The sequence below is a fragment of the Trachemys scripta genome, chromosome 3, assembly GCF_013100865.1.
Source record: "Trachemys scripta elegans isolate TJP31775 chromosome 3, CAS_Tse_1.0, whole genome shotgun sequence".
Lineage (NCBI taxonomy): Eukaryota > Metazoa > Chordata > Testudines > Emydidae > Trachemys > Trachemys scripta.
The window spans coordinates 121978988-121992782 of NC_048300.1; the positions used below are offsets into that span (position 1 = coordinate 121978988).

The window sequence follows — 13795 nt, forward strand, 5'->3', positions numbered from 1 at the left end:
GATGTCAAAGGGCCAGATATGCTACAGGCTGGGGGAGGAGGGATCAATCTAAGTTACGCAACTTCAGCTATGTGAATAACGTGAGTTGACTGCTGTTGCTCCCCCGTCGACTCTACCTGTGCCTCTCGCCGAGTTGGAGTACAGGAGTCGACGGGAGAATGCTCAGGGATCAATTTATCGCATCTAGACTAGACACGATAAATCGATCCCCGCTGGATCGATCGCTGCCCGCTTGATCCGGCTGGTAGTGAAGACATACCCTTAGTGCTTTACTGTCTTCAGTAGTTCTGCTCCTGACGGTAATAAGTGCTTCACCCTGTGACAGGTCTTTGTAAGAATAGGCCCATAAACTAGTTTATTTTCTTAGACAAAAATAAAGTACAGCTAATAACAAGCTAGACACCAAGTAAATCTATACATCTTTGTTAATTTAATATGGGTAAGTTTGTTGGGAGCTGATAGTTGGTTATTTTTGTTTCTAATACATTTTTTTAATGCAATCTTTAAAGTCACAAATAACAGTTTTACATTGTAGATAACATAAAAGGTGCAGACCAGAACTTGAATAAGATGATATGATTAAAAATAATTATTGCATAACAAATTGAAACTCATTTGCTGTCAGTTTAAGATACAGAAATCCAGAAATGAAGAGAGAAAAACCTCTTAAATTATGGATTTTTAAAAAAACTTAACCCTATTTAGACTTGCAAGTCAGAAAATAATCTAAGAGAACAGCAACAAATAACATTCCCACTTAACAAAAGTGTGGATGTTGGCAAAATGTGGATGCTGTTTATCTCACCTAAAGCATTTGCAGGTGTTGTTAACAAAAAATTAGAAGGCTTTGTGCTGAATGCTCCATCCTAATAGCAAGGGTAAGAAGGACATTCAGCACATATCTCAGCATTTACTGTTTACAGAGGGCCAGTGCAAAGTCCTTCATCTTGCAGAATTCTTCACACTGTAAAAGCCCATCCCCATCGTAGTCCTGAGATGGGGTGTATAGGGGAAGTCAATGCAAAGTTGACCTTCCACATGTCCTGCCCACTGGAAGTTTGTGCTCAATAGGAGTTCCTAATAGGTCTGCACAGAAGGGAAAAGTTTAACTTGTACTTAAGGAGTAGCCCTTTCTTCCTGCCTGTGTAAGCACAAATCCAATGGTCTGGAAATCCCCACGTCCCCATAGGCGGCATGGTGGGGAAGCAGTTTCTATTCAAGCTTACACACTTGCATGCAGAGGAATTTAAAGTGTAAATCTCCTAGTAACACTAGGTGAAGTAATATGAAGTTATAGGACATGAGCCCAGTACTGGTTTGTTAGACACATAATTTTAACTTTTAAATGTAGTTAACACACTACTAAATTACACACATCCAATTTGAGTAGACTAGTATAATGCAGGTTTCTCCAAAGTGTAAATATTATATAACTTCAGGGATAGCTTGATACTAGGCACCATAATTAGGCGTTTACACACTTGCCTTCTTCTCTGAAATCTTGTTGCTACACTGTGGAGCTGCTCTGGCAAGATATCAGAATTTGTCCCTAAATCTGAGGCTGTGATATCAACAATACACAATAAATCCATGGCTGCTAAGTTTCCTGTAACGTCATGAATGTTACTTCAGTACTTGTATAGTAGAATATTTTGAAAGTTAAGTTAATCACTAAAACTTGCAATTTTTGGTGAAACTTTATTATCCATGGTTCAGTAAAAGAAATATAGTCTTTTGGGGTTTTTGGGGGTGAGGGGAGTAGATTCCTAAAACTTCCACCACCACCCCTCTCCCCCGCTACCCCCCCGCCCCTGCTTTCATAAAAGAGACTTTGAGTTTCATATGCTAGCAACTTCCAGAGTATCCCAAAATGCATTATAAAGCAATGAGTTGGGTACTGGTAGTGCGTAACTGTGTAGGCAGACACAATGACTGTTATGTACTCTATTGCTGTTTTTTTTTTTAAATCTATATAATAAATTTGACTGTCATAAACTTAGAAATGTAACATTCTGCTAGCAGTCAGAGAATGCTTGATTGAAAATTGGGACTGTACAAGGCATTACTGGACTGTGTATTTTAAAACATAGGTAGCAAGAATCATGGCAATATTAAGGCACAAAAATATATTAAAGAAAATATAAGTCTGATTTAAATCCGTTAAAGCAAGAACATTCAGTGCTACTTTTTCAGCACACTGTGTAGGGATATAGATACATGACTTTCGTTAACATTAAGGAAATACTATCAAGATTGATAGTCCCCAAATGGAACTTAATCAGAAGTAACTTTTTAAAAGTCCTCTTGATCTGGAAGATTCTATGAGCTTTCCAAGAATAAGACTGAAATGTAGATTAAATACCAGTTAGTTTTGTGGGCAGCAAGTCAGCAGCAAAGGTGGAGCATTTGGGTTTTTTCTCAGTTATATGTACATTTGCATCCTTCCACTTTTCCTGTCTGACTGTCCCTGATAGGAAATGTGATCTATTTCCTGACAATTGGGGTTTACATTTGTCCCAAGATTGCAGCAGTTTAACATTTTCCCATACTCCTTACGCTTCTGAAATAATTCTGTAGGCTAGTTCTGCAAGGGAAAATAATGCCTATGCCTGTGCTCATGATAGGCAAGCCATTTGTCCGTTTTTAAGCTGGACAGTCCTGCTTTTTTAAAGTTTGTCCTCGGTCCGGTATAAGACGAAACAAAAAGTGGTTTTGTCCGGTTTCAGATAGTGAATGCCATTTTGAAGAGTGTGCCACCCTGCCCCCACCTGTGTGACATCGCACGTGTGATATGCGCAAGGTCACATGGGGGGCAGGGCAGGGCACTCTTCAAAATGGTGTCCCCCATCTGTGTGAATATTTTGAAAGTTAAGTTAATCACTAAAACTTGTAATTTTTGGTAAAAAGTTGTATTTCTTTTGCTAAACAGCAGGTGTTGTGGGAGGGGGAGATTCCTAAACATTCCATACACACCCTGTTTTCATAGAAGAGACTTTGGGTTTCATATGTTGGCAACTCTCAGACTATCCAAAAGAGCTTTATAAAGCAATGAGTTGGGGTGCACCCCAAAGTGTTCCTTCAGCATTAGGAGCAGAATGAAACTGACATAATCCTTGTCATTTTAACAGTATTGCTCCTACTGGAGAGGTAGTGCATGTACAGGGCAGAAGTGCCACAGGCAGGTTCCTCTGCAGCTGCCAGAGGCATTTGAAAAAGGTAAGAATGAGGAAGAAAAGTTAGCTGCTGAAGGCTTTTAGAGGACAGAGGATGCATCTGTGCCTGCATGTAACATAGTGGATTAAGTATCTCACTTTTCAAAGGTACACCTCTACCCCGATATAATGCTGTCCTCGGGAGCCAAAAAATCTTACCACGTTATAGGTGAACTTGCTTTGATCCACCGGAGTGCGCAGCCCTACCCTCTTGGAGCACTGCTTTACCCCGTTATATCCGAATTCGTGTTATATCGGATCGCATTATTTCAGGGTAGAGGTGTAGTTCATTCAGATGTCATTAAATTGGTTTTTAAAATGTGTTCTCTTTTTTCACCAGTGCCATTATACATTGGGGTAGGAATTAAACAAGGAAAAATCAGATCCAAAGCATTTTCACTGCTTAAAAAAATTGGTGACATCTGTCAGAATGTAATGACTATTGTAATGAAAGCATAGCACTTAAAGACTATTAACTCAATACATAAAGGATCACATTGTGACTAGCCTTTATGCAATATGAAGGTGGCAGAGGAGTTTTCAAGGAGCCTCCTTTCTCCAGGCATCCCATATAAGGGTCAGTCACAATCCCAGTCTCTGTATTTGAGGAAGCTCAGGGATTGCTCCCTTTGAGGATAAACACTACTACAAATGGGGTGGGGAGGAGGCAGAACCTGATCCCATTCCCTTTGCATACTGGCATTGGTGAGAGACCTGTCCACCAGGTCTCTATAAAGAGCATGGGATTAGGTCAGTTCCACATAATCCTCAGTGTAGACCTGTACCACCCCCTCACCCACAGGCTGAAAGGTGAGAGGTTTTGTGTGAGCTGACATAGAAAAGAAAACTCTTTGCCCCTTTAAGGATTGTACATACACCCTTCCCTTCCTCATGGGCCTTCTTACCTCCTCATGGGCTTGATGAAGGGAGGGGAACCTGTTGACTTCTGCATACCCAAGGGGAGGGGCTTATAAAGTCTTCCGCCTGCCAGGAAGTAAAACACCTTTGGGGATCAGAGAAGGACTGGGTTTTGAGGCCTTGTTGTAGGCATTATGTCTAGTCATCTTTTTGCGTCTGCAATTTCTATTGGACAGAGCCAATGTCTGTCAAGTTTATGCAAATATCAGTCCTCCTTTGTAAAATGAGTTTTATCATGTAAACCCTTTTGACAATTCAATTCCACTAAATATACTGACAGGTGCCGTTATTATTTAAATTTTTTAGCTATCTGCTAAAGATTACATAACATAGACTTTAATTGCATTTTATTATTCTTGTTGTTACACACATTTATAAGAAACCCATCAACCCACCATCTGAGGGCCGAAGTTTGATAGATATATTTATTTATTTAAATTTAATCACATTGTTTCATCACTGGTGTAAAATCAGTGGAAAAAATAAAACTATATAACATTCAGTCATACCTTGATTGGACAATTAAATATTAATAGATAAATAAAGAAGACAGAGAAAATATCCACTTGATATCAATTGATTAACAGATTTACAGATTTTTTTGCCTCCTTTATATCCATGAACAGTGAGAGCTGTCAACTTTCTTTTATATATAAATTTGTACTAGTTATGCTTTTGGAAGTTTGAAAATGAAGTTTCTTTCCATACTGAATTTTACCTCTACAGACACCCCCCGGGTTACACAAACCCGGGTTATGCAGATCTGCACTTACGGAAAAAGTTCCGTAAGCTAGAAATGCAAGGTTTTTTTTATTTTATTTTATTTTACTTGTTGTTTTGTTTTTTGTGTAATGGTTGGGTGTACTTTTCCAACTTACGCAAAATTCGAGTTATGCAAGGCGTTCTGGAACAGAATGCTTGTGTAAGTCGGGGAGCGTCTGTATTTAATAATAGTCACTGATTTCCCCCCCTCCCACCCCCCGTGTTTTTAATAGAACAGTAGAATCTGCTTCCACAGCATGTGCACACAATGGCATCATTAATGAATTAATCAGGAAGGTAATTAATATTTAATTGCTTCTGAAGAAAATTACTCATACATTGGATATTTCGTTTATATGTACAACAGACTGACACATTTATTTTCTATTATGGAACCATAAGAGTGAATCCATAGTTAATTTCAAATGTGTTGTATTTGCTAGATCTCAATCAGGACTCTTGCATCGGTTTTATTGAGTTATGCTGGGTTAATAGAAATGATATTTGCTATAGAAAAAATAAACTTCTGGAAACTATGCAAAATCTCCACAAATTTATCTTCATGAGTAGTTCTGTAAAAATAACACATGCTGTAGGCATAACTTGCTGGTTTGGAAACTCCTTCCCTACAAATGTTTCAGTCCCAGCCTGCAGGTGTTCCTGGAGTGTTTGTAAGATTTATAGGGACTCCTGAATAATTTACAAACTTCAGGGAACTAGCAAGAACACTCGGGCAGGATTCCTGCAGATTGACAAGTACTATAGGAAGAGTGAGCAAACTAGGTGACGGCCAAATCTCCTCCTTATAAGCTTCAGAGATGTCCCAGGTTCACCTGCTCTTTTTCTCCAAATTGTAGTGACTCCTTCTACATCAAGTTTTCATTCAATAAAGAAGAGGGGGAGAAAGACCCTCAAGAAATCCCCAAACAAAAATGGAATTACAGTTGTAAATAGTTTTAATTTAAAACAGCATTATGAGATTGTTGTAGACATAATGCAAAACGCATGTAAAAATTACAAAGTTCTGATTTAGGGTTTAAAATACAATGCTTAATTTTTTTAACGTAACTCCAAATTTCCCAACAGAGTCAGCAATTTAGAAGTGTGTAATTCGAGTTCAAAACACTTAAATATCGGAAAATCTAGAAATACTCATTTAAGATTCCAGTATAAGCTTTAATGCAGTCCTCCTACCCTCTACCCCCAATACACCATCTATAAGCCAAAAACTTCCACTCTGCCAGAGAAAGTGCTATAGACTCACCTGTAAACTGACCATGGAAAAAGTCTCCTCTGCTGCAAAAGGCAGTTAATTTACTATTTTATGCCTCCATCGGTTGGAACAGCCTGAGGATGCTCTACCATAAATGGAGTGAGAAATCTGTTTTTACCAGATACATTTTAAGCCGAGCTAACTGTCTCACTGCTAATTCACTGACTCCCCACTTGGAAAGGCAACTCCCATCTTTTCATGTGCTGTAATATTTATACTGCTTACTGTATTTTTCACTCCATGCATCTGATGAAGTGGGTTTTAGCCCACGAAAGCTTATGCCCAAATAAATTCGTTAGTCTCTAAGGTGCCACAAGGACTCCTCGTTGTTTTTGCTGATACAGATTAAGACGGCTACCACTCTGATTTGAAAAAGGGAGTATGACTTCCTCCCATAAATCAAGAGGATTTGCCCATTGGATTTTGCCTGAGTAAGGAACTAGTGTGTTGAGAAAGATACAATTACAGTACAAAAGAGGGTTTTCCATCTTTTTCAGAAAAACATGAATAGTAATAAAATGTTCATAGTATCATTGACACAGTAGTCAGATAAAAGTTCACAAGGTTGAAAATCAGACTCATACATACAGGTTCATGTAACTAACCTTTCAAGCCAAAGAAATCCCTTCTTCACCTAAATGTGAAGGTATTTTAATCTTGCCAGTATTAATGACTTGATTGGATGTAATGATCTGTACCAAAATAGTTAAGGAAAGCTATAATAATGCTTCTGTTTAATTTCTTCACAGGTGTGCTAGCCCTCTGATATCTCAAAATGCCATTAGTGAAAAGAAACATAGACCCCAGGCACCTGTGTCACACAGCACTGCCCAGAGGCATCAAGAATGAACTGGAATGTGTCACCAATATCTCCTTGGCAAATATAATTAGACAACTGAGTAGTCTAAGTAAGTACATTGTACTATTAACTTTACAATTCATTTCAAACTAAAATGTCTTTTGCTTACAGTTTTTATAGATGAAACAGAACCACATTTTCAAATTTAAAATGAAACAAAAAAGCCTTATTTCTCTATCAACCTTGTATTACACAAACTACTCTGAACCTTATGTTTTCTTTTGTTATCTTGTAAATTAATTTAGTGCTCATGAAAGGTGCTGACTGACAGTTCTGGAAACGTAAGCCTCCACAAAACAGGTAGATAACAGGCAAAGAGCACTCTTGGCTTTTCCAAATTTAAAATGTGAGTGTTTCTGTCTTAACATTACTGACTGAGTGAACAGTAAAGTTAGCATCAGAAATGAACAGCACAGTTAGCATGCTTGAAAATATAGCTGTCGTGTTGAGGAGCAGTTTCTTCTGCCTCTATCATCCCAACCACCTTTCATCATTTCCTCCCCCTTATTGATTTCCACTTTATACTTGTTCTCCCCCCCTCCTACTGGGAATTGTGCCCCTTCAAGGGGCAAAAAATTCTGGAAACGTGATATCAAGAATAAGGAAGGCATAGGACTCACAGGGATAGCTCAGTGGTTTGAGCATTAGCCTGCTAAACCCAGGGTTGTGAGTTCAATCCTTGAGGGAGCCACTTAGGGATCTGGGGCAAAATCAGTACTTGGTCCTGCTAGTGAAGGCAGGGGGCTGGACTTGATGACCTTTCAAGGTCCCTTCCAGTTCTAGGAGATAGGATATCTCCACTAATTTATTATTATTTATAATTATTATTTATAAGAATTATGGACCCTCGTACCTGCTCCTGTTGTAGTCAGTGATTATTTTATCATTGACTTCAGTGAGAACAAGATTGGGCTAAAAAGGATCTTTCCCAGTAACAACCCTCAAAGGTATTCGGCTATATGGCACTACAGTTAGTCAAAGATAACAGTAAGACATGGCCTTCTAGCCATATAAGTCAGTATTGGCTAACCAAAAGCAATTTTTGAGTAAGTTATATGACATAATTGGACTTATGTTAAAGTGTAATTATGCTATGGCCTTAATGTATGGTTTGTTAGGCTTGAAGCTGACAGTAAGTGCTATCAGTCACCTAATTATAACAGTATTACACAATAACAAACACTCTGGATTATGTTGTGATCATTAAGAAAATCTCTGGTAAAAAGGAGTTCAGGAGAGTTGGCAGATTCTCAAAGAGATAATATTAAGGCCCAACAACAAACTAATCTGATGTGAAGGAAAGATAGAAAGAATTATGCGATTTGAAGAGAAACCAGAGTATAGGCTAATATAACTCCATTAGAAGCTCTTTAATAACCTGAAAGTAAAAAAGCAATCCTACAAAAGGTGGAAACATGAACAAATGGCTACAGTTAAGTACAAAAGAATAATACAATCATGAAGGGACAAAATGAGAAAATCTAAGATACAAAGCAAAGGACATAATGTAACTCACACACCTTCTGGGTGTGGTGTTCTGTCCCATCTAGTGGCACTCAGACCACTTAGAGAGAGAGTTAAATGAGTCTGCTCTACAGCCTTAGCTAACAGCCTTTTGGCTCCAGAAGTCCCCAGTTCGATCCCGCCTGCTGCCATAAGAAGAGGTTCTATAAATACATTAAGAGCAAGAGAAAGACATAGGGAAGTGTTGGCCCCCTACTTAGAGGGAAAGGAGAGCTAATAATGGATGATATTAAGAAGGCTGAGGTGTTCAATGCCTACTTCGCTTCAGAATTCACTTAAGGGTACTTAAGGAACTAGCCAAAGCAATCTTGGAACTGTTAGTGATTATCTTCGAGAACTCTCAGAGGATAGGCGGGGTCCCAGAGAACTGGAGAAGGGCAAACACAGTACCTATCTTTAAAAAGGGCAACAAAGAGGACCCAGGGAATGATAGACCAGTCAGCCTACCTTCAATACCTGGAAAGATACTGGAACAAATCATTAAACAATCAATTTATAAGTACCTAGAGGATAATAGGGTAATAGGTAATAGCCAACATGGATTTGTCAAGAACAAATCCTGCCAAACCAGCCTAATTTTCTTCTTTGACAAGGTTACTGGCCTAGTGGCTGTGGGAAAGCAGTAGATGTATGTCCTTTTTAATAAGGATTTTGACACAGTCCCACATGATATTCTCATAAGCAAACTAGGGAAATTCGATCTAGATGAAATTATTATAAGATGGGTGCATAACTGGTTGAAAAACCATATCCAGAGTAGTTATCAATGATTTGCTGTCAAACTGAGAGAATCTAGTGGGATCCCACAGGGGTCCGTCTTGGGTCCAGAGCAGTTCATTATTTTCATTAGTGACTTGGATAATGGAGTAGAGAGTACACTTATAAAAATTACAGGTGACACCATGCCGGAAGAGGTTGCAAGCACTTTGGAGAACTGGATTAGAATTCCCCAAAATGACTTGACAAATTGGAGAATTGGTCTGAAACCTCCAAAATAAAATTCAAGAAAGAGAAGTGCAAAGTACTGCACCTAGGAAGAAAAAATCAAAAACATAACTACAAAATGGGGAATAACTGGCTAGGCACTAGCACTAATGAAAAGGATCTTGGGGTTATAATGGATCACTAATTGAATATGAGCCAACAGTGTGATGCAGTTATGAAAAAGGCTAATGCCATTCTGGGATGTATTAACAGGAGTGTCATATGTAAGACATGGGAGGTGATTGTCCCACTCTGCTTGGTGCTTGTGAGGCCTCAGTTGGAGTACTGTGTCGAGGTCCAGGCACCACACTTTAAGACAAATATGGATAAATTGGAGAGAATCTAGAGGAGAGCAACAAAAATGATAAATGGTTTAGAAAACCTGACCATGAGGAGAGGTTAGAAAAATGGGCACATTTAGTCTTGAAAAAAGATGACTGAAGAGGAGACCTGATAACAATCTTCATATATCTTAAGGGCTGTTATAAGGAGGGTGGTGATCAATTGTTTTCTATGTTCACAGAAGATTGGACAAGAATTAATTGGCTTAATCTGTAGCACAGCAGATTTAGGTAAGGTATTAAGGAAATCTTTCCAAATATACACCTCTACCCCCGAAATAATGCGGCCCGATATAACATGAATTCAGATATAACGCGGTAAAGCAGCGCTCGGGGGGCGGGGGGGCGGGGCTGCGCACTCTGGCGGATCAAAGCAAGTTCAATATAATGCGGTTTCACCTATAACACAGTAAGATTTTTTTGCTCCTGACGACAGCGTTATATCGGGGTAGAGGGGTACTGACAGTTAAGTTTTGGAATAAGCTTCCAAAGGAGGTTATGGAATCACCATCAGATTAGACAGACACTTGTCAGGGGTTCATGGCTCAGTGCAAGGGGATGGAATACATTATTTGTTGAGGTCACTGTGACAGTTCCCCCCATAAGGCTTTATGGAATATGCTTATGAATGTATATATGACATAACTAGAATATGTTTTGTGCTACATATGCCATGTAACATATCTCTGTAAAGGTTATGATCTACTGAATCTATTAATCCTATTTGTATGTATGTATCATTTTTGTACTTGAAGTTAGGAATATTGGCTGTATACTTTCTTGATTTTAACTAGCCTAGTAGAGAACTTGGTCAGCTTCTTGGGAAAAGTGCAAATTAAGTGCCCAATCAAAAACAACTTAAGCCAACAATGAATTCAAAGACGCCAATCCACATCTGAACCTTCCCAGGAATGTGACTTGGCTGATAAAAACTGAGTCATGCATGGACATGTGGCTTGCCCATGTGACTCCATAACTCCATCTTGGAGCTGGACTTTGCATAGGAGTGAAGAAGGGGGTATCCACCTACAAGAGAAAGTCTATTTAAACCCCTGGGAGACCCCTCCATTTTGTCTTCAGCTGGCTAAAGAGATAGCCTCTCCACCCCCAAGGATACCTGAAAGAAACTGGAACAAAGGACAGTAACTGCAGGGGGGGTGAGTGATTGCTGGATCCAGACTAGCAGGAGACTAGTCTGTAAAAGGAAGCTTACTGGAACTGGTGAGGTTTTATTTGTATTCAGTTTCTTAGACATAGATTTGCATGTTCTATTTTATTTTACTTGGTAATTCACTTTGTTCTGTCTGTTACTACTTGGAACCACTTAAATCCTACTTTCGGTATTTAATAAAATCACTTTTTACTTATTAATTAACTCAGAGTATCTATTAATACCAGGGGGTGGGGGCAAACAGCTGTGCATATCTCTCTATCAGTGTTATAGAGGGTGAACAATTTATGAGTTTACCCTGTATAAGCTTTATACAGGGTAAAACAGATGTATTTGGGGTTTGGACCCCATTGGGAGTTGGATATCTGAGTGTTAAAGACAGGAACACTTCTGTAAGTTGCTTTCAGTCAAGCTTACAGCTGTTAGGGAACATGGTTCAGACCTTGGGTCTGGGTTTGCAGCAGGCTAGCGGGTCTGGCTCAAACCAGGCAGGGCACTGAAGTCCTAAGCTGCCAGGGCAGGAAAGCAGAGGCAGTAGTAGTCCTGGCACATCAGTTGGCAGCCCCCAAGGGGGCTGATCCAACCTGTCACAGTCACGTCCATCCCTACATTTCTATGATTAAGGGAAAAGATTGTTGTGTTGTAAAGAATGTGTAATTTCTAAAATGTAATTATAATATAACTACTTTGAATTACTACTTTGTAGTATAATTAAAGGCAGAGGAATAAATAGCATTAAAGATAATAAGCAATGAAGATTTTTTTTGCACACTCATTCATTTTTTCTATATTTATTTTAAATGAATGAGTACTTCACAAGGTTTAGAACCCTACAGGAGCCTTTCTGAAAAGGCTGTCTTTTCCCTGGAGCCATAGTAACGTTAAACGCCTGACAAGTGAACCAATGTGGCACTAGTTTGAACTGCCAGTATTGTAAGTGCTTTTTAACCACTAGGACACTAACATTTTCCAGACTGCCAGCCCAATGAATGCTAAAGAAGGCATACATATATATTCATATTCTCAAAAGGATAAAGGGCTTTCAGCTCCATCACGATTATTGAACCTGAGATACATTTTCTATAGCATTTAATTTTTCAATGAAATTAAAATGTATCTGTTTTTTCCACTATTCTAATTTGGCCTTTTGGTTGCACAGTAATATGACAGACAGTAATGGGGCTGATGATTTCTAAGCAGTCTTGTTGTGGCTTTTAAAAAGTAAAATTTTGCTATTTGTATTCCTTTTTCTTCCTCTTGGAGGAGGATTCCAGACAACCAGTCTGATTTTACCAGGAAGCAAGGAGGCAAAGACTAGGGAAAGGCCAAGGATATATAAAGCAAACTCCTCTTCCCTTACTTTAGACTTTTCAGTGTGCTTTGCTTTCTCTCCTGGAAGTATAGAGCCTCAGCTCTTCGAATGCAGTTCTTTTACCTCTAGCATAGTGGTCAACAACCCATTGATTGCGATCGACTGGTCGATCCTGGGGACTCTCCCAGTCGATTGCCATCTCCGGCCATTGCGGTGCAGTGGGGCTGCCTGATGCTAAAGGCAGGCTCCCTGCCTGACGCGGCCCCATGCTGCTCCTGGAAGTGGCCAGCATGCCTCCGTAGTCCCGGGGGTCTCCCTGTGCTGCTCCTGCCTGCAAGCACTGCCCCCGCAGCTCCCATTGACCGGGAATGGGGAACTGTGGCCAATGGGACCTTTGGGGCAGTGCCTACAGAGAGGGGCAGCGTGAACAGCCACGTGCCCCCACTCCCCCCGCCCCCAGAGTCTGCAGGGGTGTGTTGGCCCCTTCTGGGAGTGGTGTGGGGCCGTGGCAGACAGGGAGCCTGCCTTAGGCTTGCTGCGCCGCTGACTGAGATAAGTGCCTCCCTGTGGAAGCCGCACCCCTCAGCCCTGAATCCCTCCTGGAGCCAGCACCCCAAGCCCCAGCCCTGAGCCCCCTCCCAGAGCCAGCAGCACCCCATATCCCCTCCTGCATCCCAAGCCCCTGCCCCAGCCCTGACTGCCCTCTCAGAGCCAGCACCCTGTACCCTCTCCTGCATCCCAGCCTCAGCCCTGACCCCCCTCCCAGAGTCAGCACCCAGGCTTAGCCCAGAGACACCTCCCACACTGCGAACCCCTTGGCCCCAGCCTAGAGCCTGCACCCCCTCCCAACCTCCTGCCCCAGTCCAGTGAAGGTGGGGGAGAGCAAGTGACGGAGAGACGGGGGATGGAGTGAGCGGGGCAGGGCTTTGGGGAAGGGGCGAGGTAGATCCTGGGTTGCCCTTACATTCAAAAAGTGATTTGGGGCATAAAAAGGTTGGAGACCAATTCTCTAGCTCTTCCTCAAGGAGATTAGAAGAGAAGAGCAAGGACAACTTCAAGAAAAGGGAGAGGAAGAAGAGAGATAAGACTAGGAAGGACCCAACTAAGAAGGCCAAACAGAGTACTGTCCGGTGACCTTAGACTATGCATGTTCTCAGTGCCAAAAAGAATCTTGAAGAGTATCCACCAGACATTCCTATCCTGATTATGCAGGCCCATGTGGCAAGTAGACTATCAGAGAGAACCCTTCAGATGATCTTGCAAGCTCCTGTTCTTCAGATGATTGCAGCTGGCTGCTGGCTGTTCTGGTGCCACAGCGGCCTCTGATGGGTGAAGGACAGAACTGCAGCACTTCTCGGGCAGAATGTATTTTCTGTGGGGAAAAAAATTCTGCACAGAATATGAATTCTGCATGTGTACAGTGGCACAGAATTCCCCCA

At 40.8% G+C, this 13795-nt stretch overlaps 1 protein-coding gene across 4 annotated transcripts in view; it reads left to right on the forward strand.

Annotated features, from left to right (window-relative positions):
- Positions 1 to 13795, forward strand: part of WASF1 (WASP family member 1) — a 177693-nt gene that overhangs the window by 104884 nt on the left and 59014 nt on the right. For all 4 annotated transcript variants that reach the window (XM_034765890.1, XM_034765889.1, XM_034765892.1 and 1 more), the window contains one exon: positions 6915 to 7073. In XM_034765890.1, the coding sequence (XP_034621781.1) occupies positions 6941 to 7073 (133 nt within the window). In that variant the 5' untranslated portion in view covers positions 6915 to 6940. The remainder of the gene's footprint in view (positions 1 to 6914; positions 7074 to 13795) is intronic.